Source organism: Ahaetulla prasina, chromosome 1 (assembly GCF_028640845.1).
Source record: "Ahaetulla prasina isolate Xishuangbanna chromosome 1, ASM2864084v1, whole genome shotgun sequence".
Taxonomy (NCBI): domain Eukaryota; kingdom Metazoa; phylum Chordata; class Lepidosauria; order Squamata; family Colubridae; genus Ahaetulla; species Ahaetulla prasina.
In genome coordinates, this window is record NC_080539.1 from 368,539,743 (window position 1) to 368,562,407 (window position 22,665).

General features: G+C 45.3%; 1 protein-coding gene across 1 annotated transcript in view; it reads right to left on the reverse strand.

Moving 5' to 3' along the window:
• Positions 1-19,828: 19,828 nt before the first annotated feature.
• Positions 19,829-22,665, reverse strand: part of BSG (basigin (Ok blood group)) — a 34,192-nt gene continuing 31,355 nt past the window's right edge. The window contains exons 7-8 of the mRNA XM_058163550.1: positions 21,900-21,969; positions 19,829-20,993 (exon numbers count right to left, since the gene is read on the reverse strand). Of these exons, the coding sequence (XP_058019533.1) occupies positions 21,912-21,969 (58 nt within the window). The 3' untranslated portion in view covers positions 19,829-20,993; positions 21,900-21,911. The remainder of the gene's footprint in view (positions 20,994-21,899; positions 21,970-22,665) is intronic.

Here is a 22,665-nt window from a genome sequence, read left to right on the forward strand (position 1 = left end):
TTCTTTATTAAATTTATAAAGCCTCCACCTCCCCCCATCTCACCCTCCACTGACTCTGTGGGAGGCTTGCAACTTCATAAAAGCACAATATAAATCCATTAAAACCTTAAAAAACATTATAAAGTGTCAAGACATGCTGTTAAAAGGCTGAGCTAAGAGAAGTGGACTTTTTTTCTGATGTTTTTGGCTGGGCCTTTGCTGGACCAAGGGGCTGTGCTGGCCACAGTGCCCAAAACGATGGGTTGGAACAGAGAAATGCATGGGGCTAAGGGAAAAATATATATATATATATTTCCTTTGAATTTTAAATGTCATTAAATTTTCTGCAGAAGGAAAAGTGAAGTGGGCTTGGAGCTGAGCCAAACTGGGAAATACAGCTAGTCCTCGACTTAACAACTATTCACTTAGTGACCATTCAAAGTTACAATGATTTACCACCGTTTTTCACTCAAGCGTTGCAGGATTCCCATGGTCACATGATCAAAATTCAGCTGTTTGGCAACTGACTCATCTTTTATGGCGGTTGCCACGTCCCGGGGTCACGTGATCCCCTTTGGCGACCTTCTGACAAGCAAAGTCAATGGGGAAGCCAGATCCACTTAACAACCGTGTGACGTCACTAACTTAACAACTGGAGTGATTCACTTAACGACTGCGTCAAGAAGGGTAGTAAAACGGGGCAAAACTCATTTAACAAACGTCTCGCTTAGCCAGCGAGGTCAGTTGTGGTCGTTAAGTCGAGGACTACCTGTACTCAAAGGCTCACTGGAAATTTTTAAAAATAGGTTGGATAACCATTTCACTGGGATGGTATAAGGACTTTTAGCGGGGTTGGACTGAATAGCCTCCAAGGTCCCTTTTCCAGCCTATGATTCTTCTATGCTTTGTGAATCCATCCAAGTTTTCTCCGCAACAAGCCAGAAGCGATTCGTCGTTGCCTCCAACCAAGATTTATTCGTTTTCAACTTCTAGTCTAGTCTGTCAAGTCTGATTTTCTGCTTTGCATTTTTCTGAGTTGTGTCATCCGGCGTGTTTATTCCCATGTTTTTAATCCATTTTTCTTTTTATGTGAGAATTCAGCCGCAAGTATTTTTTTGCCGAGGATTCTGCCCTCGAAGCTACGCTCAAAATGCCCAATGCCCTGAAGTCACAGATTCTGGATTTTCTTATCTAAAGGGACATTATTTTCTTGCTATTCATCAAAATTTCGTCACTTTGAATGCATTTAGCACTTTGTGAACACCAGAAAAATTATTCAAATCTGGATCTCGGCGGATGAAGCTGATCAGCCTGAATCCAATCCTCCCCCATCTATGACAAGCCAAGTGCTTCCATCTTCCAGCTAATAATAATAATAATAATTTATTAAATTCATATGTCGCCTGGCTCGCAGCCACTTTTGAGTGGTTTAGGAATTGTTGAAGAGGTTTAAAAACAAAAACGAATACAACGAAACCACAAGGTTTTGAAATGAAGGAACAGAGTTGGCAAAGATGGGAACCAGGAAAAAGGAAGAGGTTTTCTGCATCGTCATTTATCTTCTTACACATAGTCCTCAACTTACAACCATTCATTTAGTGACCACGGCACTGAAAAAAAGTGACTTACGACCGGTTTTCACACCTACGACCTCACTTGGCCACTGGCTCATATTTATGACGGTCGCAGCGTCCCAGGGTCACGCGATCTCCTTTTGCAACTTTCTTGACCAGCCCAGTCTATGGAGGAACCAGGTTCACTTAACAATCTTGTTACTAACTTAAAACAACTGCAGTGATTCATTTAACAGCTGTCGCCAAAAAAAAACCAACAACACAAAAAACTGAGGCCAAACTCATTTAACAGCTGTCTTGCTTTGCAACGGAGATGCTGGGCTCAGTTGTGTTTGTAAGTCGAGGACAAGCTGTATTTGCAGACTGAAATAAATCGGTGTGGCTAAAGAGGGGGATGGGCTGGAAGCCCACTTTTGAGATCGGGGCAGCGGGGAGGGAGTGGGGGGGGGCGGACTTGTGATAAAAGGACACACAAAATGTCCCAGTGTAAATCTGAGAGTGAAGCTTATGGTTCTGCGCCCACAAAATGGGTTTAGTTTAATAAACTGAATTAAATATATTGGACAAACTTCACGTGGCACTGCGTTTGTGCCGAAATGCAGGTTTTGCACAACTGCGGGACTTTTGCCAACACAAGGAGCAGACAAGACAAAAGTAGAGTCTGGGAAAAAGGGCCGGTGTTCCCCTAACGGAAAGTCTTAAAAATTATATTTATTGATTAGATTTGTATTCTAACTTTTGTACCCGGGGCTCAAGAAGGTAGCGGACATTTCCTCTCTCCTCTTCCCCCCCCTACAACAACTCTGTGAGGTAGGCTGGGCGGAGAGAGAGACAGAGGCGCCAGGCCGAACTCGCCTCCCTGAACCTCCGAGGGGCCGAGGGTGGATTTGAACTCGGGTCTTCCCATTTCTAATCCAGCCTGGGGAAAAAAATCAATCATATAAATCATAACGGATTCAGGCCATCCTGAATCAACATTTTCTTGTAAGATCAAATTTTTTGGAGCACGCAAAATCAGATTTGAGACTTGGGTCAATTTCTGGAGATGGGAGGAGAGGGAGGGGAGGAAAGAGGTAAGAAGAGGTAGCAACTGGAAAGCACTTACAAATCTGGAGAATGGGTTGACTTTCTCTGCACGTGTCAGGCTGGTTTAAGCTTCATCCTAAACTGGGTTCAGTTTTGGGGAGCAATTGTTGTTTTCGCGCCTACAACTCAAGCTTATGTGTGGGAATCCTGGATTTTTAAAAAAAAACAGGTTCAGTTTTCAAAGTGTTCCGCCCCAAAATGAGGCTTATTTTGGAAACGTTAAATTCTGCGTTTTGCTTTTCTACTGGGATTGGATTTTGAATGTGGCCGGGTGCCCCCCCCTCCCCCCGCCCACCCCGCCCCTCGTGTTCCTCCCCCCTGTTCTGCCCATTTGGCCTTCCAGCCTGCTGGGGAAAAGGATTGTATTTCTCTTTCCTAAATATTTTTTTCTGCCCGTTGGAAAAGGCAGGAGAGAGGACGGACAGCGGCATCCCGGCTGCAGCAGACAGCCGATCCCGATCTCGTTTTATGGAAAACCAAATTAAAATACCTTGTCTTCGGCAGCCCCTCCTGTGCGCTTGTGTCCGTTGTTATGTTGACTGTGCAACCGATAATGGATGACGACTTTAAGTGACCAAATGTTGGGGTGGTTGAGCGGTGGGGCTCCGGCTGCCCCAAAACCGGCTGCTTTCTGTCCTGGAAAGTGATTTGTTCATCTGGACCCATCTTACGTAATAAACATGACCAAGCTGAATGATGGACAATGGTGTGATCTTTCATTCTTCCTAACCGTGAGGGTGGGGACCCAGAAAGGGCATCCCCCATTTCTAGAAAAAAAAAATGCTCCCTCTCTGGTCTACAATGCACAAGCAGTCCTCGACTTACAACCGTTCACTTAGGGACCATTTGACGTTACAACGGCACCGAAAGAAGTGAGTTAGGACCAGTGGTGGGAATTCAAATAATTTAACAACCGGTTCTCTGCCCTAATGACCGGCTGGGTAGGCGTGGCTTGGTGGTCATGTGACCGTGTGGGCGTGGCCAACTCAACGTCACTCACGTGGATGGGCGCTTTGCCTTAACTGTTACAATGTAATAAGGGTTAACCAGAGAGGCAGTTTCTGTAAGCAGGGTGGTAAAGATTAGGCTAGAAATACCACCAGAATGTTTCCTTCCTGCCTTCCTTACAGGATTAGCCCTGTAAAGTGGGGGAGGGGGAAAGATTTCTTCCAACAACCGGTTCTCCGAATTGCTTAGAAAGTTAACAACCGGTTCTCCCGAATAGGTGCGAACCGGTTGAATCCCACCACTGGCTAGGACTATTTTTCACACTTGCAACCATTTCAGCATCCCTAGGGTCACGCAAATCCCCTTTTATGACCTTCTGGCAAAGCAAAGTCAACGGGAAAACCAGGTTCCCTTTGCAACCGTGTGATTAATTGAACAACTTGCAGTGATTCACTTAACAAATGTGGCGAGAAAAGTCGTAAGAAGGGGCAAAACTCGCTTAACAAATTTCTCACTTAAGCAACATAAATTTTGGGCTCAGCTGCGGTCGTAAGTTAAACAGGTACCTCAACTTACAACCAATCATTTAGTGAACATTTGAAGTTACAAGAACACTAAAGGTGTTCTTATGACAGTTTTTTCACGCAGCCCTTGTAGCATTCCCATCGTCACATGATCCAAATTGACAACTAGCATGTATTTATGACGGTTTCGGTGTCCCGGGGTCACGTGATCAACTTTGCAACTTTCTGACAAGCTAAGAAGTCAATGGGGAAGCCCAGATTCACTGTAACCGTGTAACTAACTAACCGCAGTGATTCACTTAACAATTGTGGCAAGGAAGGTCATGAAATGGAGCAAAGCTCACTTAATGACTGTCTAGTTTAGCAACAGAAATGTGGACCTCAGTTGTGGTCGTTACTTGAGGACGACGACTTGCATTGCCAAAGCCCAATTCGCCTCACAAGGTTTTTGTTGTGGGGAAAATAAGAGGAGGAAGTTGCATTGGATATATTCACTCCCCGGAGTTATTTGTAAAAATAATAAAGATGAGATACTGTTGTGGCCTGCCAGCGGATCTGGCGGCAGATTCGGACAGTGAGGAGGTTGGGGAGGAACATGGGCCAGTCCTGGAGTCTGGGGAAGGCCCTGATGAGTGCTCTGCGTCGGAGGCAGAGATGGGGCTAGGGCCGTCTGATGGTTGTCAGCTGCCATCGGAGTCGGACATCAGTGGAACAGGAGAACAGCTGGAGCCTGTTCCCAGTGTGTGCATGTTCAGGGCTGCCAGGAGAAGGGAACAGCTAAGGAACAAGGGTCGACTCAGGAGTAAAGCCACAGGTGGATGGTGAATGGGGCCCCTCCCATAAGGAATAAAGAGGCGCGAAAGGGGAGGGGAGTTTGCAGGAGACAATTAGTTCAATTCATTAGGGTAAAGATCTGTTCCTGACTTCTTGCCAAGTATTATCTGCTACAGAGTGGCGTTTGGAAGATATCGGCTTGGCAGCTCTCCAAGCCTGATAAAGGTCTATAAGTTGTGAAATCTCATGAAAGACTGTTGTCCTGGACTTCGCTGGAGAGAAATTCCCTTTAAACTAAATAAAAGGGGTTTAATTGAGACGAGGAGTCTGCTTCGTGCTTTTGAGAAGCCTAAGTCAGAACAGATATAAGAAAACAAACCAACTGAGCCAGATCTCCTTCCTGGTCCCCGACAGTGTCTTGTGCACCTGGTGTTTGACGCACAAGAAGTCAGCCATTAAGTGAGGTTGCCACAAAGGGGAGGGGGAGGACTGGAGGGAGGCAGAAACCCAGGCTTACGGAAGTGGGGGTGGAAAAACCTTGCTTGGTTAATGAAAAATACAAGCAACCCTTTAATTATCAACATGTACCTGGCCACAGTGTAACAGCCTAAGGAAGATGCATCTCTGGCGAACAGCCCTTGTTATTCCCATTTGCGAAGTCAGCGATCCGGATTTGGCTGAGTTACGGACCCTCCAAATGGCCATCTGGCTTGGAGACCGAAAAGCTCCAATCACTTCAAGGAGCAGATTGTCCCAGCTGGTCTCCGAACATCTGCGACGTGGCTTTGTGCCAGGCCCTCGTTGGCATGCCAAAGATGTCCTCTGCCGCCGAGTTTCAGTCCTTCGTCACTGGAAGTTTTAGGTTTTTAGGAAGCGTCTGAAATGGTAAGGGATTTTCTGCCTGATTGGGGGTGGGTGGGGGGGTGGAGGGTTGGACTAGAAGACCTCCAAGGTACCCTTTCCAACTCTGTTCTTCTGTTATTCCTTCCGAATCCTCCCAGCTGTTCCAAGCAACAGCGAATAGCTGATAAAAGAGGTGGTCATGTGACCAACCCAATTTGAGATCTTTTTTTGTGATGGCCATTAAGTGAAGGTTATGGTCATTAAGCGAACCGTGGTTCACTATGGCCAGTTTGCTGAAAACCAGGGTGCCAAAATGGAGCCTTTAACGGAGATTTTGCTGATTTCCTGAAACTAAAAAAATACATCTGTAATTTAGACATAGGTTTATAATATTTTAGTTTTAATATTTTATATTTTTATCCCTGGTGGGTTGTTTTATCGAAATATGGTGTGAATGTGCCATATGATGAATAATGATAACCAGAAACCATTGTAAAATGCAATACGACCGTTGAACACTACAAACGGTGGTAAATGTGGCCATTAAGTACAAAGATCCAACTGTCGTCACTTTGAATCTGGGTTGCAAGTACCCACCCCCTCCAAGTTAGGTCTGGCTGTCACTCAGTGACTGAATCACCATAGAATCACTACAGAATAACAGAGTTGGAAGGGACCTTGGAGGTCGTCTAGTCCAACCCCCTGTTTAGGCAGGAAACCCTACACCACTTCAGACAAATGATTATCCAACATCTTCTTAAAAACCTCCAGTGTTGGATCACCCACAACTTCTGGTAGCAAGTCCTTCCACTGGTTAATTGTTCTCACTGTCAGGAAATTTCTCCTTAGTTTTATGTTGCTTCTCTCTTTGAGTAGTTTCCATCTGTTGCTTCTTGTCCTGCCTTTGGAAAATAAGTTGACCCCCTCTTCTTTGTGGTAGAAATATTGGAAGACTGCCATCGTTTCACCCCTAATCCTTTTTTCCATTAAAATAGACATGCCCAGTTCCTGCAACCGTTCTTTGTTATGTTTTAGCCTCCAGTCCCCTAATCAACTTTGTTGTTCTTCTCTGCACTCTATATCAGCCTGAGGGGTGGTGGTGGAGAGAAAACCTTGCCTATTTTTGATCACCAGCATTCAATACTACATTCACTAGTGTGCTGTCTGGAGTTGCAGCCTTGGGTGCAATCCCAGAACATCTGGAGCCCCACTTCAACACCATCGGCATCGACAAAATCCTCACCTGGAACCGCAAAAGGCAGCTTTGATCAGCTGATACCCTGCGGCAAAACCTTTTAACGCCATCAAAGAATGACATCTGCCGATCCCAGGGAAGGACTCGGGTGGATAAAAATGCCAAATTCAACCTAGCTGACTATGCAATGAATCATATAATATCCTTAAAACGATCAAGCACCTGTATATGGATGCTTTCAGAGGTGGTATTCGACTGGTCCAAACCGGTTCAGGCAAACCGGTAGTAGCGTAATGCTGTCCTATTCAGGTATATTTTCAAAGCCGGGTCTTGGCTAGCTCAGCCACAGTTGTGCCAGACACCGTGAAAAGAAACAAGCCAACTTTTTTTTGTTTTTTTTTTTGTTTACATTTATATCCCGCCCTTCTCCGAAGACTCAGGGCGGCTTACAGTGTATAAGGCAATAGTCTCATTCTATTTGTATATTTACAAAGTCAACTTATTGCCCCCCCAACAATCTGGGTCCTCATTTTACCTACCTTATAAAGGATGGAAGGCTGAGTCAACCTTGGGCCTGGTGGGACTTGAACCTGCAGTAATTGCAAGCAGCTGTGTTAATAACAGACTGTCTTAACAGTCTGAGCCACCAGGGTGTCGCAAAGAATCTTCTCCTGTTCGTGGATTTTCCTTGAGGACGAAGCACTTGGAGGTGAAAACCGTGTTGTCCTCCCAACGGGGGATGAAATTTCCTGAGAAAGTGGCAGCCAAGCTGGGTAAGGACACTGCAACATGTGAATTCAACAGTGACTCAGTCCTTCCTTGTGCAAGGGCACCGACGTGCTGCATTACTCTGAGTCACTGGTGAACATGCTTTGAGAAGGGACCACCTCTTATTTTATTTATTTTATTTTTATTTATTTTATTTGTCACAACAGTATACATAAGCATAAGCATGAAATAACTATACAATATGCATATATATATATAAGCATAAGTATGTAATAACTATATTAATTGGATATAATAGAGGGAAACAATAGGACAGGAACGGTAGTGGCACGCTGGTGCTCTTATGCACGCCCCTTATGGTCCTCTTAGAAATGGGGTGAGGTCAATAGTAGACAGTTTTTGGTTAAAGCTTTGGGGATTTTGGGAAGAGACCACAGAATCAGGTAATGTGTTCTAAGTATTAACAACTCTGTTACTGATGTCATATTTTCTGCAATCAAGATTGGAGCGGTTAACATTAAGCTTAAATCTATTGTGTGCTCGTGTGTTGTTGCAATTGAAGCTGAAGTAGTCTTCGACAGGAAGGACGTTGTAATAGATGATTCTATGAGTTAAACTCAGGTCATGTCGAAGGCAGCGGAGTTCTAAGTTTTCTAAACCCAGGTTTTCAAGTCTGGTGGCATAAGGTATTTTGTTGTATTCTTCCTAGCTCAGCGCCCAGAGTTTCTTTTCCGCACGTTGTTCAGCAGTGCTCCAGTGGGGAACCAGTGAATTAGAGGAGGGGGCTTGAGAGAGAGAGAGAGAGCCCAGGAATTTGCAGGGCAGGACTGTTACGCTAAGGGCAGCGAGACGCACCTTAAGTTTATTCGTTATTTATTAAGAAAATGCATATGGCTGCCCCATTGACGATGATTCTGGGTGCAGAATCATTTGGGTTTTATTTATTTACATAAATGAAACCCCAAATACCAAACCCAATAGCTCCACAGCCAGCCACTCCCTTTGGAGGTCTTCTAGTCCAGCCCCCTGCTCAATCAGGAGACCCTAGACCTATACCATTTGAGACAAGTGAGCGTCCAGTCCCTTCTTAAAACCACCAGTGATGCACCCACAACTTCTGAAGGCAAGTCCTTCCACTGGTTAATTGTCCTCACTGTTAGGAAGTTTCTCCTTAATTTGAGGGTGCTTCTCTCCTTGATTATAAATATAAATAAATAACAACAGAGTTGGAAGGGACCTTGGAGGCCTTCTAGTCCAACCCCCTGCCCAGATAGGAAACCCTACACCATCTCAGACAGATGGTTATCCAAGATTTTCTTAAAAATTTCCAGTGTTGGAGCATTCACAACTTCTGCAGGCAAGTTGTTCCACTGATTAATTGTTCTGACTGTCAGGAAATTTCTCCTTAGTTCTAAGTTGCTTCTCTCCTTGATTAGTTTCCACCCATTGCTTCTTGTTCTACCCTCAGGTGCTTTGGAGAACAGCCTGACTCCCTCTTCTTTGTGGCAACCCCTGAGATATTGGAACACTGCTATCATGTCTCCCCTAGTCTTTCTTTTTATTAAACTAGACATACCCAGTTCCTGCAACCATTCTTCATATGTTCTTAGCCTCCAGTCCCCTAATCATCTTTGTTGCTCTTCTGTGCACTCTTTCTAGAGTCTCAGCATCTTTTTTACATCGTGGCGACCAAAACTGAATGCAGGATTCCAAGTGTGGCCTTACCAAGGCATTATAAAGTGGTACTAACACTTCACGTGATCTTGATTCTATCCCTCTGTTTATGCAGCCCAGAACTGTGTTGGCTTTTTTGGCAGCTGCTGCACACTGCTGGCTCATATCTAAATGGTTGTCCACTGGGACGCCAAGATCCCTCTCACAGGTACTACTATTGAGCAAGGTACCACATATACGGTACCTGTGCATTTTGGTTTTTTTTGCCTAAATGTAGAACCTTACTTTTTTCACTGTTGAATTTCATTTTGTTAGATAGCACCCAATGTTCAAGTCTGTCAAGATCTTTCTGTAACTTGAGCCTATCTTCTGGCATGTTGGCTATTCCTGCCAGCTTGGTGTCATCTGCAAATTTGATGAGTTCCCCATCTATCCCCTCGCCCAAGTCATTGATGAAGATGTTGAAGAGTACTGGGCCTAAAACAGAGCCTTGGGGTACTCCACTGCATACTTCCCTCCATGTGGATGTAGTTCCGTTGAGGACTACACTTTGAGTGTGGTTAGTCAGCCAGTTACGAATCCATCTGGTGGTGGTGCTGTCTAACCCACATTTTTCTACTTTATCTAGTAGTAGGTTATGGTCTACTTATTAGTTTCCATCTGTTGTTTTTTGTCCTGCCTTCAGGTGCTTTGGAAAATAAGTTGACCTCCTCTTCTTTGTGGCAGCCTCTCAAAGACTGGAATACTGCTACCATGTCTCCCCTAGTCTTTTCCCTTAGTCTCCCCTACTTTTATTTTTCTAGACTGGCCAAACCCCCAAAAAAAGAGAGACCAAAAGAAGCGTTTAGTATTTTTCATTGATCACAGATTGGCCCTTGAAAATGTTCCATGGACAGCCAGCAGATCTCAAACGCCTCTCTTTCTCTCTTATCCCTCCCCCTCTCTTTTATTCCCTTGAATAAAAGATGGAAAGAAAGGACAACAAAATAAAAAAGAGAGAAGAAAAACAAAGAATATAACAAAAGCGGCACCTATGCTGACTCTCTGCTGCCATCTTGTGGCGCCTGGATTTTTCTGGCCCAAATTTTAACAAATAACCTAAGGCAGCGGTCACCAACTGGTGGTCTGTGGAGAAAATTTTGGTGGTCCGCCGAAAAATTATTTGCATTTTTTATATTGCACTAAATCCGGGGTCCTCAAACTATGGACTCTTCCTCATAGTGGCTGCTTAGCTCCAACAACTGCTACATGTTGGGGCCCTAAGGAGCCCAAGCAGGCAGGCGAGGAGTGGCTGGGAAGGGAGGGGTGAGTAGAGGCTGGCGAGGCGCCCCTTGACATGAATGGCATCGAGTTGGCCACACCCACCCAGTCACATGACCACCTAGCCATGGCCATCCAATCGGTCATTAGGCAGATCATATTAGTGGTCCGCGGGATTGAAAATTATGAATTTAGTGGTCCCTGAGGTCCGATAGGTTGGTGACTCTTGACCTAAGGTGGCAAACCTATCCAACAGACCTGTTTCCTATTTTCCTCACAACAAAAATTTATTTTGAGGTGGGTTGCACTGAGAGTGAGTGGCCCAAGATCACCCAGCTGGCTTGCATGGCTAAGGTGGGACTAGAAGTCACTGTCTCCTGGTTTCTGGCCTGGTGCCTCAATCACTAGACCAAACCAGCTCTCTTCCATCTTGTTTAGTCTTCAAGACTAAAGGGCTTAGCTCACCAGTGGTGGGTTGCGCCTGGTTCAGACCGGTTTGCAAGAACCGGTAGTAAAACTGGCGGGAGGCTCCGCCCACTGAGCCGGATGTCATCAGGAAGCTTCTGTGCATGTGCAAAAGTGTGCGCGCGTGAGTGAAGCAAACACATGCAGCCCTGTTGCGAACCGGTAGTAAAGGTAAGTAGAATCCACCACTGTAGCACACCCTTTTGGATTACGCTCCAAAAACTCACAAAAGAGACGAAATCTGGATCCAGGCAGAGAAAGACCAAGTTTTAAAATAGGTCCGTCTCTAGCTTGGAGGGAAAAATCTATGGGGGAAAAAAAAACCCTAGTGCAGGGGTCTGCAAACTTGGCTCTTTTAAGACTTGTGGACTTCAACTCCCAGAGTTCCAACAAAGCTGTCTGAGGAACTCTGGGAGTTGAAGTCCATAAGTCTTAAAAAGACCCAAGTTTGCAGACCCCTGGTCTAGTGCTTTTTCTATGAGAGTTAGATCCAGTGGTGGGTTTCAAAATTTTTAACTACCGGTTCTATGGGCGTGGCTTGGTGGGCGTGGCAGGGGAAGGTTACTGCAAAATCTCCATTCCCTCCCGATCAGCTGGGACTTGGGAGGCAGAGAAGAGACGAGGGCGGGGCCAGTCAGAATTTTTACTACTGGTTCTCCAAACTACTCAAAATTTCCGCTATTGGTTCTCCAGAACTGGTATGAACCTGTTGAAACCCACCTCTAGTTAGATCCCTTTTAATTCCAGTTTGTAGGGAGAAAAATCTAATCTGGTTCCAAGATGCGCAGGGAAAAAAAAAATCAACAGAGACTGGCTACAAGAAAAGGTGGTCTCTTGTTTAGTTTGGTTTCAGGAAACTTCAGTGGCAGCAGCATGTTTCTGGGGTGGCTGACAAAATGGCTGACTGAGTGGATGGATCTTTATAGGGTTCTGGGGTTTTGTGTTTGAGATGCTCCAGAGCAGGGGTCTCCAACCTTGGTCCCTTTAAGACTTGTGGACTTCAACTCCCAGAGTTCCTCAGCCAGCTTTGCTTTGCTGACTGAGGGACTCTGGGAGTTGAAGTCCACAAGTCTTAAAGGGACCAAGGTTGGAGACCCCTGCTCCAGAGCAGTGATGGGCTGCTGCTGGTTCGGACCGGTTCGGGCGAAGTGGTAGATGCGGGGCCCACCCACCCCGGCGCTATGCCGTCCTATTCAGCAGCATTTTTTAAGCCGCACGCATGGAAAGCACATGTGCGGAAGGCCGCGCGCATGCACAGATGGTGAGCACGCGATCACATTTTTGGCGCTGGGCGAACCAGTTGTGAATTCATGTGCCGCCCATCTCTGCTCCAGGGGCTTGTGCAATGTAATGAGACTTGTACCTTTTGCTCTTCTAATGTTGCTGGAGTTGTGACTCGGACCCAAGTAGTTAGTAATAAACATAGTCTGTGGAAAAATAAACTTTATTCGAACAGCTGGGAATTACTTCATTCCCAGCGTCGTTGAACTCAAAGTAAAACAACCCAAATTCCTCAGTTATCTCACAGACCTTAGTCCAATTAGGCAAACTGACAAAGGCTCTTCCTGGCAAATGTCCAGAAGCCACAAAAACAAAGACATACACAAAGCAGAAGACGAAGCAGAAGACACAGCTATAACTTTGTTTTCCGGCAAAGCTCAAATGCCATTGCTGGTCTGTTTTAAGCCTTATGGGAAGGGCCAATCATCTCTTGGCCCTACTCCTCAGTTGTCCTCTTTGCTTGAGCTGCTCTTGCCTTCTGGCAGCTCTTCTCATGCGTGCATTAGGAACCGGTTCCTCCTGTTCCTCTGCCTCACTACTATCAGTCTCTGGAAGCTGGGACTCAGCTGGGACTCAGGAGGCAGAGAATAGACGGGGGCAGGGCCAGTCAGAATTTTTACTACCGGTTCTCCGAACTACTCAAAATTTCCGCTACCGGTTCTCCAGAACTGATCAGAATCTGCTGAAACCCACCTCTGGGGGAAAGGTGTGTGTGCGTGTGTGCAATTTTGGAAATAGATCGCTATCCCCAGGGAATTACTCCCAACCCTTCTGAACAACACAAGTAGGAACAGTAATTCCCTAGCGGCTGCTATTGACCAGGGACGGTCAATAAAGTTCACGCCATGGAAAAACCGATGCTGTAGCAACATATAAGCAGCCTAGTAAGCGATGCACTGGGTTGCAAAGAGTTGGCAGATCATTGCCCTTATTTTACACCAACTGTTCCAGTTCAGTGAGGCCAGAACTGGTCTCTTGTTTCCGTCTTTACTGCTTTCAAAAAGTCGTCACTTTATTTTCACGAGCCTGAAATTTGGGAACACCCCACTTTCACTCTAGCAAGCCAAGGAGAACTTTAGGAATTCTTCCCAGATAACTAGCGGCTGGCTTAGGATACAGGGAAGGTAGTTCTGCCTATGGAATTTAATTGCTACTTTGTGTGAATTATTTCAGGGGTCTCCAATCTTGGCAACTTTAAACCTGGTGGATTTCAGCTCAGCAAAAGCTGGCTGGGGAATTCTGGGAGTTGAAGTCCACCAGGCTTAAAGTTGCCAAGGTTGGAGACCCCTGAATTATTTGATTCTGATAACTGTCCACATCTGGATGTTAAGTTTTATATTACTACAGGGGGGCCTCAGCTTATCACCCTAAATGGGACCAGGATTTCAGTCAATAAGCAAGGCGGTTGTTGAGCCATTCCCAATTTTGCACAGTTGTTAAGTGAACCCAACAGTCGTTCGGTGAATCCGGCTTCCCCTCTTGGCTTGGCTTGTTGGAAGCTGGCTGGGAAGACCGCAAATGGTGATTATGGGACTTGTGGGTTGCTGCAATTGAAAATACGTACCGATTGCCAGTGTGACCGTTGGCAATGCTCAAGGGTGTAAATATGAGGACTGGTCATTTTTTCCCCCCAAATGCTGTTGTTAACTCAAAAGAGCTGGTCGCTAAATGAACTGCTGTATAACTGTCCAACTTGTCCTTGGACAAGTTGTAGACGGTAATTGTTCAATGTAGCTGTACTCACCTGTGATCCTGAGTACAAAATTAATTGTTCGTAGCTAGTAGGGCCTGCTTCCGGAGAGGGGAATAGAACAGAATAACAACTAGTGGAAGGAACACCACTTAGAGATGCCTCTCTGGGTGGAAGAGGCCACACCAGGCGTGATGGGAATAAATTGAGCAGGAGCTTGAGACGATTTGGCTTTCAAATTCTTGAGGGGGGATGTATTTCAGCTCTTGGAACACAGGGCCAGCTTTGGTGTTGGCCCCAATTTGGGTCTGAGCCTGGTGTCGAAGCCAATGATAGACACCAGACACGAGGTGCAGGTTTTCTGATTGCTTTTTACTGGAGTACTCCAAGGAAAAGGGCTGCTGGCCAAAATGCCAAGAACCAAGAACAAAGGATTAAGAAAGCTTTATACCTTTTCACTAAAAGAGAAGGCGGGAGAAGGTGAGATAATAAGAAATATCGTCTAATAAACATTTTAGTAATAATTCTACAATTTGTTCTAATGGTCTCTAGCTGTCCCTATTCCTAAGCCTTGGCTAATGAATGCCCCAGGAGTTATCTAATACACATTTAATTGGCTGCAGGCCATCTGTATTCCTAATTTTTAGCTGAGGCCTGCAAGTTGTCTAACTCTTGTTACTTTTATCAGTTTTCTCTAACTACCCAGAATGGTTACAAGATTTACACATGCGTATTTCCTGTAGATAAGCATTCTTTGGTCTTGCCAGACAGACTCCACAATTACAACCTTCGTGATTTACTTGCAAGTGTGTCATGACCTGGCTTTAGAATAGAATAGAATAGAATTCTTTATTGGCCAAGTGTGATTGGACACACAAGGAATTTGTCTTGGTGCATACGCTCTCAGTGTACATAAAAGAAAAGATACCTTCATCAAGGTACAATACTTAATGATAGTCATAGGGTACAAATTTAACACTTAATGATAGTCATAGGCTACAATTAAGCAATCAGGAAACAATTTGTTTTAGCATACAGCCCATCAGTGTTGCAGCAGGAGCAACACACACGCACCCAATTATGGAACATGTGAGCTGCATTATGTTCAGTGGAGATTAAAAGGTTCCCTTGTTGAGGCATTTGAAAGCCCAGACCAGGGCTTCCTTCCTTGCCTGGTTATCGGTATGTGTTGCAATCCAGACTTGGTTTATATAAGTGAAAAAAAAATCTCTCGCAAAGGAAAACTGATGAAAGCCAGATACCAATTTTGCTTCATGCTATTTGCTACCGTGTTTCCCAAAAAATAAGATCAAGGTCTTATATATATATTTTTGCCACCTGTTGTGACCCAGGCCCAAATAGGTAGTAGGAAACTCAGTCAGTGTAAAAACAAACAAACTTTATTCGAACAGCTGAGAATTACTTCATTCTCAGCGTAGTTCAACTAAATTAAAGCAAATTCCTCCCAACACAAATTCCTCAAACCTTGGTCCAATTAGGCAAACCTTGGTCCAGTTAGGCAAACTGCCAAAGGCCTTTCTTGGCAAAAGTTCAGAAGACACTGATACAAAATAAATGCAACAAAACAAAGGTATCAATGTTGTTTTCCGGCAAAGAGCCCAAACGCCGTTGCTGGTCTTTTAAGCCTTATGGGAGGGGCCAATCATCTCTTGGTCTTACTCCCAAGTTGTCCTCTCTGCTTGAGCTGCTGAGCCTTCTGGCAGCTCTTCTCATGCGTGCATTAGGAACAGGCTCCTCCTGTTCCTCTGCCTCACTATTGTCAGCCTCTGGAGGCTCTGGAGTCCGCACCTCACTCCCCGATGGCCCTAGTCTCACCTCAGCCTACAACGCAGAGCCCTCATCCGGGCCTTCCCCAGCCTCCAGGACTGACCCATGCTCTTCCTCAGCTTCATCTCTGACTCTGTTGCCAGCTCTGCTGGCGGACCACACCGCCACCAAAAAAGGCACATTCTCTTATTTCCTGGGTGGAGGGAGGATGTCATCCACTGACTCATCTCACTTGCGTGAATTGCCCCCAGCCTCCTTTTTGCTGTCAGAGGCGTTCGGGAAGTTCTTCTGCGGCCGGCAAGGCCTTCAGGAAAGCCTTGCCAGCGGCAGAAGAATGGGCCGGCAAGGCAGGTGTCGGGGTGTGTGAGTCCTGGCAGCAACTGTCTGAAGTAATAGAGCAGTTCCAGTCCGTCATCCCCACCCTAGCTTAATTTTTACCTGTGCACACTGGAGTGGGCGGGGTCTTAATTAGGGCTTATTTTGGGGGTAGGGCTTATATTGGGCGCACGTGTAAAAATCCAAGCTTGGACTTACTTTAGGCTGTATTTTCGGGGAAACACCGTAGATCCCAAAGGCGGTTTTTCAGGAGGCAACTGGACTTTCTCATTTTTCTTCTGAAGACATTTCACTTCTCATCCAAGAAGCTTCTTTAGCTCTGACTGGATGGGAAGAGAACGGAAGGATTTATATTCCTGGCATACAGCTGGTCGTTTGCAACTTTTTTGAGAGCCGTTGAGGCAACTTGGAGGCTTATCTGTGTCCTCAGAGTCACCTGAGTGGTGCAAATGGTGTGGAGCCTTCTTGGCTGCAGGATGTTTTCTGCCCTGTGTCCCTTCCCTGTTGAAGACAGGCGCATTCCCCACCATCCAGTCAGAGCTGAAGGAGCTTCTCGCATGAGAAGCGAAACGTCTTCAAAGTAAAAAGAAGAAAGTCCAGTTGCCTCCTGAAAAAGCACCTTTGGAACCACCATGACCTGGATGACCGAGAATCTCCATAGGTGTTTGCTAGATGCAAAGAGGAAAAAAAAAACACCTAAGGAAATGCTTTGGACTGTGTTCTCGTCAAATCTTAAAATTTACCCAATGCTGGCGACATCAGAGAGATAAACCCCAGAAATGTCCAATCTTGGCAACTTTAAGACTTGTGGACTTCAATTCTGGGAGTTGAAGTCCACAAGTCTTAAAGTTGCCAAGGTCAGATAATAGACCCATAGCAAGCAAAAGGCAGGTAGATTCCTCAAAGAATAGCTTTATTGGATATATCATATTGGCACAGGTCTGGTGAAAACCGACTCTGAAGGTTCTCGCCGTTTTCACCTAATGAAAGGTAAAAAGTTTGTCACTTTCTCAAAACAACCGGTGGCATGATTCAATCAAGGCACTGTCGGATTGCCTGGTGACATCATCACTCCTCCACCCTCTGACCAAGTGTGAGAATGTCCTTGGTTCCCAAGAGCAAGTGTTTTGTTTTGGCTACAAAATCCCAGCTATCTAAAATCCACCCCCTCCCCCAATCCTTGAGATCTTGTGCGGCAACCCTGAAGCTTCTAAAATGGCTTCGGTCAGGTCAGCTACAGGGTTGACAGCCAAGGTTGGACACCCCTGGTCTGCATCTGGTGTTTTGTCACCAAAACTCCACCTGTCGTTAACTGAGTTAACACAGATTTAACAGGGCCTCTGGTGGCTTAGCAGACTAAGTCTGTCTGTTATTAACACAGCTGCTTGCAATTACTGCAAGTTCAAGTCCCACCAGGCCCAAGGTTGACTCAGCCTTCCATCCTTTATAAGGTAGGTAATATGAGGACCCAGATTGTTGGGGGCAATAAGTTGACTTTGTATATAATATACAAATGGATGAAGACTATTGCTTAACATAGTGTAAGCCGCCCTGAGTCTTCGGAGAAAGGCGGGATATAAATGCAAAACAACAACAAAAAAACAGTGAATATTATCTCTGCATTCTCCATGTGTGTTTTGGGCCAACTGCAGTGAAGACAAGAGCCATGTTCAACTCTGGCAGGTTTTACAATTTGACTGAAGGGGGCAGAGCTGCATAGAATAATCCAAGTTTGTCCTTTGACCTGGTTTTTCCTGGTTTGTTTTGCTCTCTCTTCAAGCACCCAGGCACTGTCATTGTGTTACAGAAAACATTAAGCAAACCTTGAACCCTGGGAGGCTGCGGGAGGGTCATGAACCATGCAAAAGGAAACTGTACGTATTCTGAACTAATTTTCACCAGAAGAAAGTTGGGGGCGTTTTGTTCCTCCATCAAATGGCCTCTCAAATGGCACATTTAATCTGAATAAATCAAGATTATTCAGAATAACAGCTTCAGGCGCTCAGCACCCAGCATTTCTTGGTGTGCAAAAATATATTATCTCAGGCAGTATAAAACACAAAATCCCAGTGCAGTTTAAAGTTGGGGTGTGTAGTATGTGGGATGTAAGCACCTACAGATAGTCCCCAACTTACAACAGTTCACTTAGTGACCGTTCAAAGTTACAATGGCAGTGAAAAAAGTGACACGACAGTTTCCACGCTCAAGTCCGTTGCAGCACTCCCATGGTCACCTGATCAAAATTCGGACGCTTGGCAATTGGTTCATATTTATGACAGTTGCAGTATCATGGGGGTCATATGATCCCCTTTGGCAACTTTCTGACAAGCAAAGTCAGTAGGGAAAGCCAGATTCTTTTTAGTAACTAAATGACTCGCTTAACGGTGACAAGAAATGGTCATAAAACTGGCCATGACTCACTTAACTGCCTTGCATAGCAATGGGAGTTCTTGTTCCAATGGTGGTTGTAATTTGAGGACTACGTGTATTCTCTGATGCATTTGTTCTAGGGATATTTTTCTTAAGATGTTGAAGACAGTAATAATAATATTGTAATTTATTAAATGTATAGATTGCCCAGTGGCTGCTGTTTCTCTGGGCTGCTTTTTTTTAGAAAGAACAATGGCTTGTCCAGAATACCTGCCTCTCCTCAAAGATGGGGTGAGGGCTCCCCCCCAATCTTCAGAAGTGGCCAAAATTGTGGAAACCTTTTGGGAAAAGTGTAGTTTTGAGATTTGATGGCTAACACCACCACTTTTTTGGGGGGGAGTTTCAAGATAATCCTATTGGGTAACCTTTAGCATGAATTATGACCTTACGACGTCTTCCCGTGGAGTGAACCAAGTCTTTTCCGCAGCTGTTATAATGTGAAACCAAGATTGAATGATGGCTTCTATTAACTGGGCTTTATTGCTGGGTCGCTTCTGACTAACAAATTTATTTAAGTGGCTCCACAGATTTTCAATTGGGTTAAGGTCTGGGCTATTCCCAGGCCATTCCAGCAGTGGAAAAGGATTATCTTGAAACAAAAAAAAAAAAAAAAAGTGGTGTTATTAGCCATCAAACCTCAAAAACACCCTTTTCCCAACAGGTTTCCACAATTTTGGCCACTACTTTGGTTCATTTAATGACCATACAAAAGTTACAACGGCACTGAAAAATGTAACTTATGACCGATTTTCAGATTTATGACCTCTGTATCAAAATTCAGGTGCTTGGCAATTGGTTTATATTTATGACCCCTTTATGGCTCCAAGATCATGTGATCCCCCTTGGTGACCTCAGCAAGGTCAATGGAGAAGCCAAATTCACTTAACAATCGGATTATTAACTTATCAACTGCAGTGATTCACTTAACAGTGCCAAGGAAGGTCGTAAAATGAGGGTAAAACTCACTTAACAACATACATTTTGGGCTCAATTGTGGTCGTAAGTGGAGGACAACCTGTACCTTTAAGGGACCCCATACAGCACAAACTCAACACTTCCTTCTTCCTTTGCCTGCCCTTCCTTATCAACCTCCATCCCAGCCTCACCTGTTGCAAGGTAACCCCTTTCGAGCAGGGTTTCCCAACCTTGTCATCTTTTAAGATGGGGAGGGGTGGACTTCAACTCCCAGAATTCCCTAGCCAACACTCAAAAAACAAAAAAAAAACGAGGAACGAGAATAGGGAAAGAAACCAAAACAACCGAGTTTGTTTTATTGAGAGAAAGTTTGGCTTATTTAAAATAATAACCTATTCCAATGGTAACCAAAACAAGGGTTAGCCCAACAGGCTGTAAAGACCGTTCTCTCCCTTGCTTGGCAGAGGCCAACGGGTGTCGGGAACAAGATGGGAGGAGCTGCGCGAGAGCTACGTCAACCTGGCTTGTGTCTTTCGGCCTCCGTGATTATTTGCCACTTGAAAATGTCACGAGGCTGAAAGGACACACCACCAAGATAAGCTGGAAAGACAACCCTACATAACATATGAGCTTCGGACTCTCGCCTCCCTTCTGGATGTCACCGAGGCGGGGCGATTGGGGCGGGGGGAGGAGGAGGCAGGAGGAAAGTCACTGTCCTTATCTTTGTCTTCCGAGCAATTATGGCACCATCGTTGTTTGTCTCTCCAGGGAGAGACCCGAAAGGGCTCAAGTGGCCGGAGAGAGGAATGGCAGGAGGCGGCGGTCGTCTTCCAAGCTCGAGAAGCCAAACACAAACACGCTGACATGCAAGCAGCACGCCGCCCTTTGTTTCGTGGCATCTTCGCTCCGGGATTCGGAGAAGATGGCGTGTGAGACTGGGGGAGTTTCTGGTCCAGGGAGACCAAGTGAGGAAGGAAGAGAAGGGGAGGCAAACTCTTCTACTGGCCGAACTTATTCAAGGGCCGAAGCTGTGCCCTTCCTAAAGTTGAAGGTGACTTAAAACTCTGGATTGCTTCATGCTACTGCATCATTAAATTGGGACTAATTTAATAACTCCCCCTATGGTCTGCTACTAAAAAAAAAAGTGAGAAAAGAGAGAAGAGAAAGAGAGAGAGAGAGAGAGAGGGAGGGAGGGAGAGAGAAAAGCACATTCTTGAGTGAGGGATGATGGTTCTTAAGACTAACCGGCAACATTTTCTTGAACTGTCATTTCCCCATGCCTTCCATTTTCCTTTCCCCAACTCTCAAGATTCAGCAGTGAAGACGGGAAGAAAAAACTTTTATGTGTGGTTAAAACGTAAAAGGCTAATAGATCTCTCACTGCTTTTTTGTTTTCCTTTTTAAAAAAAGGATGCAAGGATGTTCTAGAAATATTCTTGGTTTTACAGCAGGAAAGTGTCAGAAGAAACATCTAAGCCGTCTGCTTAGGTCTCATGTGCCACCTGAGAGAGGGGAGAGAATATAGAATTAGGCTCAACTAACGCATTGTATTGTTGGCGTTTATACACACACAATTGAGTTAAGGGCAAATTCAAATATCCCAACCCCAGGCAGGGATGACTTCAAAACACAGCATGAAAAGAATGCCAGCTGGGAAGTATGCGAGACTCAGATGCATTAAAGGAAGTCGATTGGGAGAAAAAAAGAATTTTAAACATATTGGTGACAACTCTCTTATATGGAGAGTAGTAACCGATGGGTAGCAACGATTATGGGATCAATACATTGCACTCGTATACAGAGCAAACCACACTCTCTTTTAGCACTGATGATGTTACCTAGTTGGGTATAATGAACCGTCTGGAAGGAAACAACCCAGGGCACCAAGGCCTCCACAGTTCAACCTTGAGCTACTAATATTCTCTTCTGTCGGCAATACATTGCATCCTCCCATATTCCTGCTGGTGAGTGGAATGGGGCGATAATGCCTGGCTGAGTAGATACAATGTGCAAATGGAGGTTCAAATTGGGGTGACATGCTCCAGCCTTTCCCAACTTTGGTATCCTGAAAATGTGCGAGATTGCAACCTTCACCCCTCTAGATAATGGGAGTTGCAGTCCAAGCACTTTTAGAGGGTATTAGAACACAGAATAACAGGGTTGGAAGGGGCTTCAGAAGTCTTCTAGTCCAGGGGTCTCCAACCTTGGTCCCTTTAAGACTTGCGGACTTCAACTCCCAGAGTTCCTCAGCCAGCTTTGCTGAGTCTTAAAGGGACCAAGGTTGGAGACCCCTGTTCTAAAGCAAATCCAGAATTTCAAGAATGGATTTTCTTTTCATCTCTGGACGACGGATGAAACAGGGGGCTTCCCCCTCCCCTGCTGTTGCTCAGCCTTCCCAGAAATCCTACCTTGCCGTGGGCTTAATTTGCATTCCTCTGACGCACGTTCTTGTCCATGTTGTTTGCAGTGTTGCCTTTTCTAGGAGGCAAGAGGAAAAGCCAGTCAGTTCCAGACCTTAAGGAAGATCTGCATCAAACTCTAGACTAGACTAGCAAGGAGGAAGAGCCTAGGATCTCTGCTGATACTACACACACACACACAGACCCCCCAATTAGAAAGCTCTCCCTCTCACCTACCCATCTGATCTGATAGAGCAGGCAGCCCCCTCTTCCTCAAAGTTAAAGCTGCTCTTTCTCAACCTTGGCAACTTGGGAGATGTGTCCCAGAATTTCCCAGCCGGTTGTGAGCTACACTTGAGATTTCAAGACCATTAATTTTAACCAGTGTTTCTCAGCCTTGGCAGTTTGAAGTGTGGACTTCAATTCCCAGAATTCTGGGAGCTGAAGTCCATATATCTTCAAGTTGCCATGATTGAGAAACATTAGCTAAGACACAGCCAACCAGGTCTTTGTGTTTCCCAGCCTTTAAAGGACCCGCTAACCCAACCACCCTCGCTTTGGGCCCCGTGGGGCGCTCTTGCCTCCCATCTCTGTTTCCTGCTGCTCCTCTTTCATGACCTGCCAGCTTCAATATGCAGCATCTGGCTTAACTCTGGTTCTGTCAGGCAGGAGGCAGCCTCCTGAAGAGTCTTCATGCCTGCTCAGGTAATTGCAGTTGGGCACATCCAGCGGCTTGTCTAATTTCCCACCCACAAGTGGCCCCAGGAGGTGATTT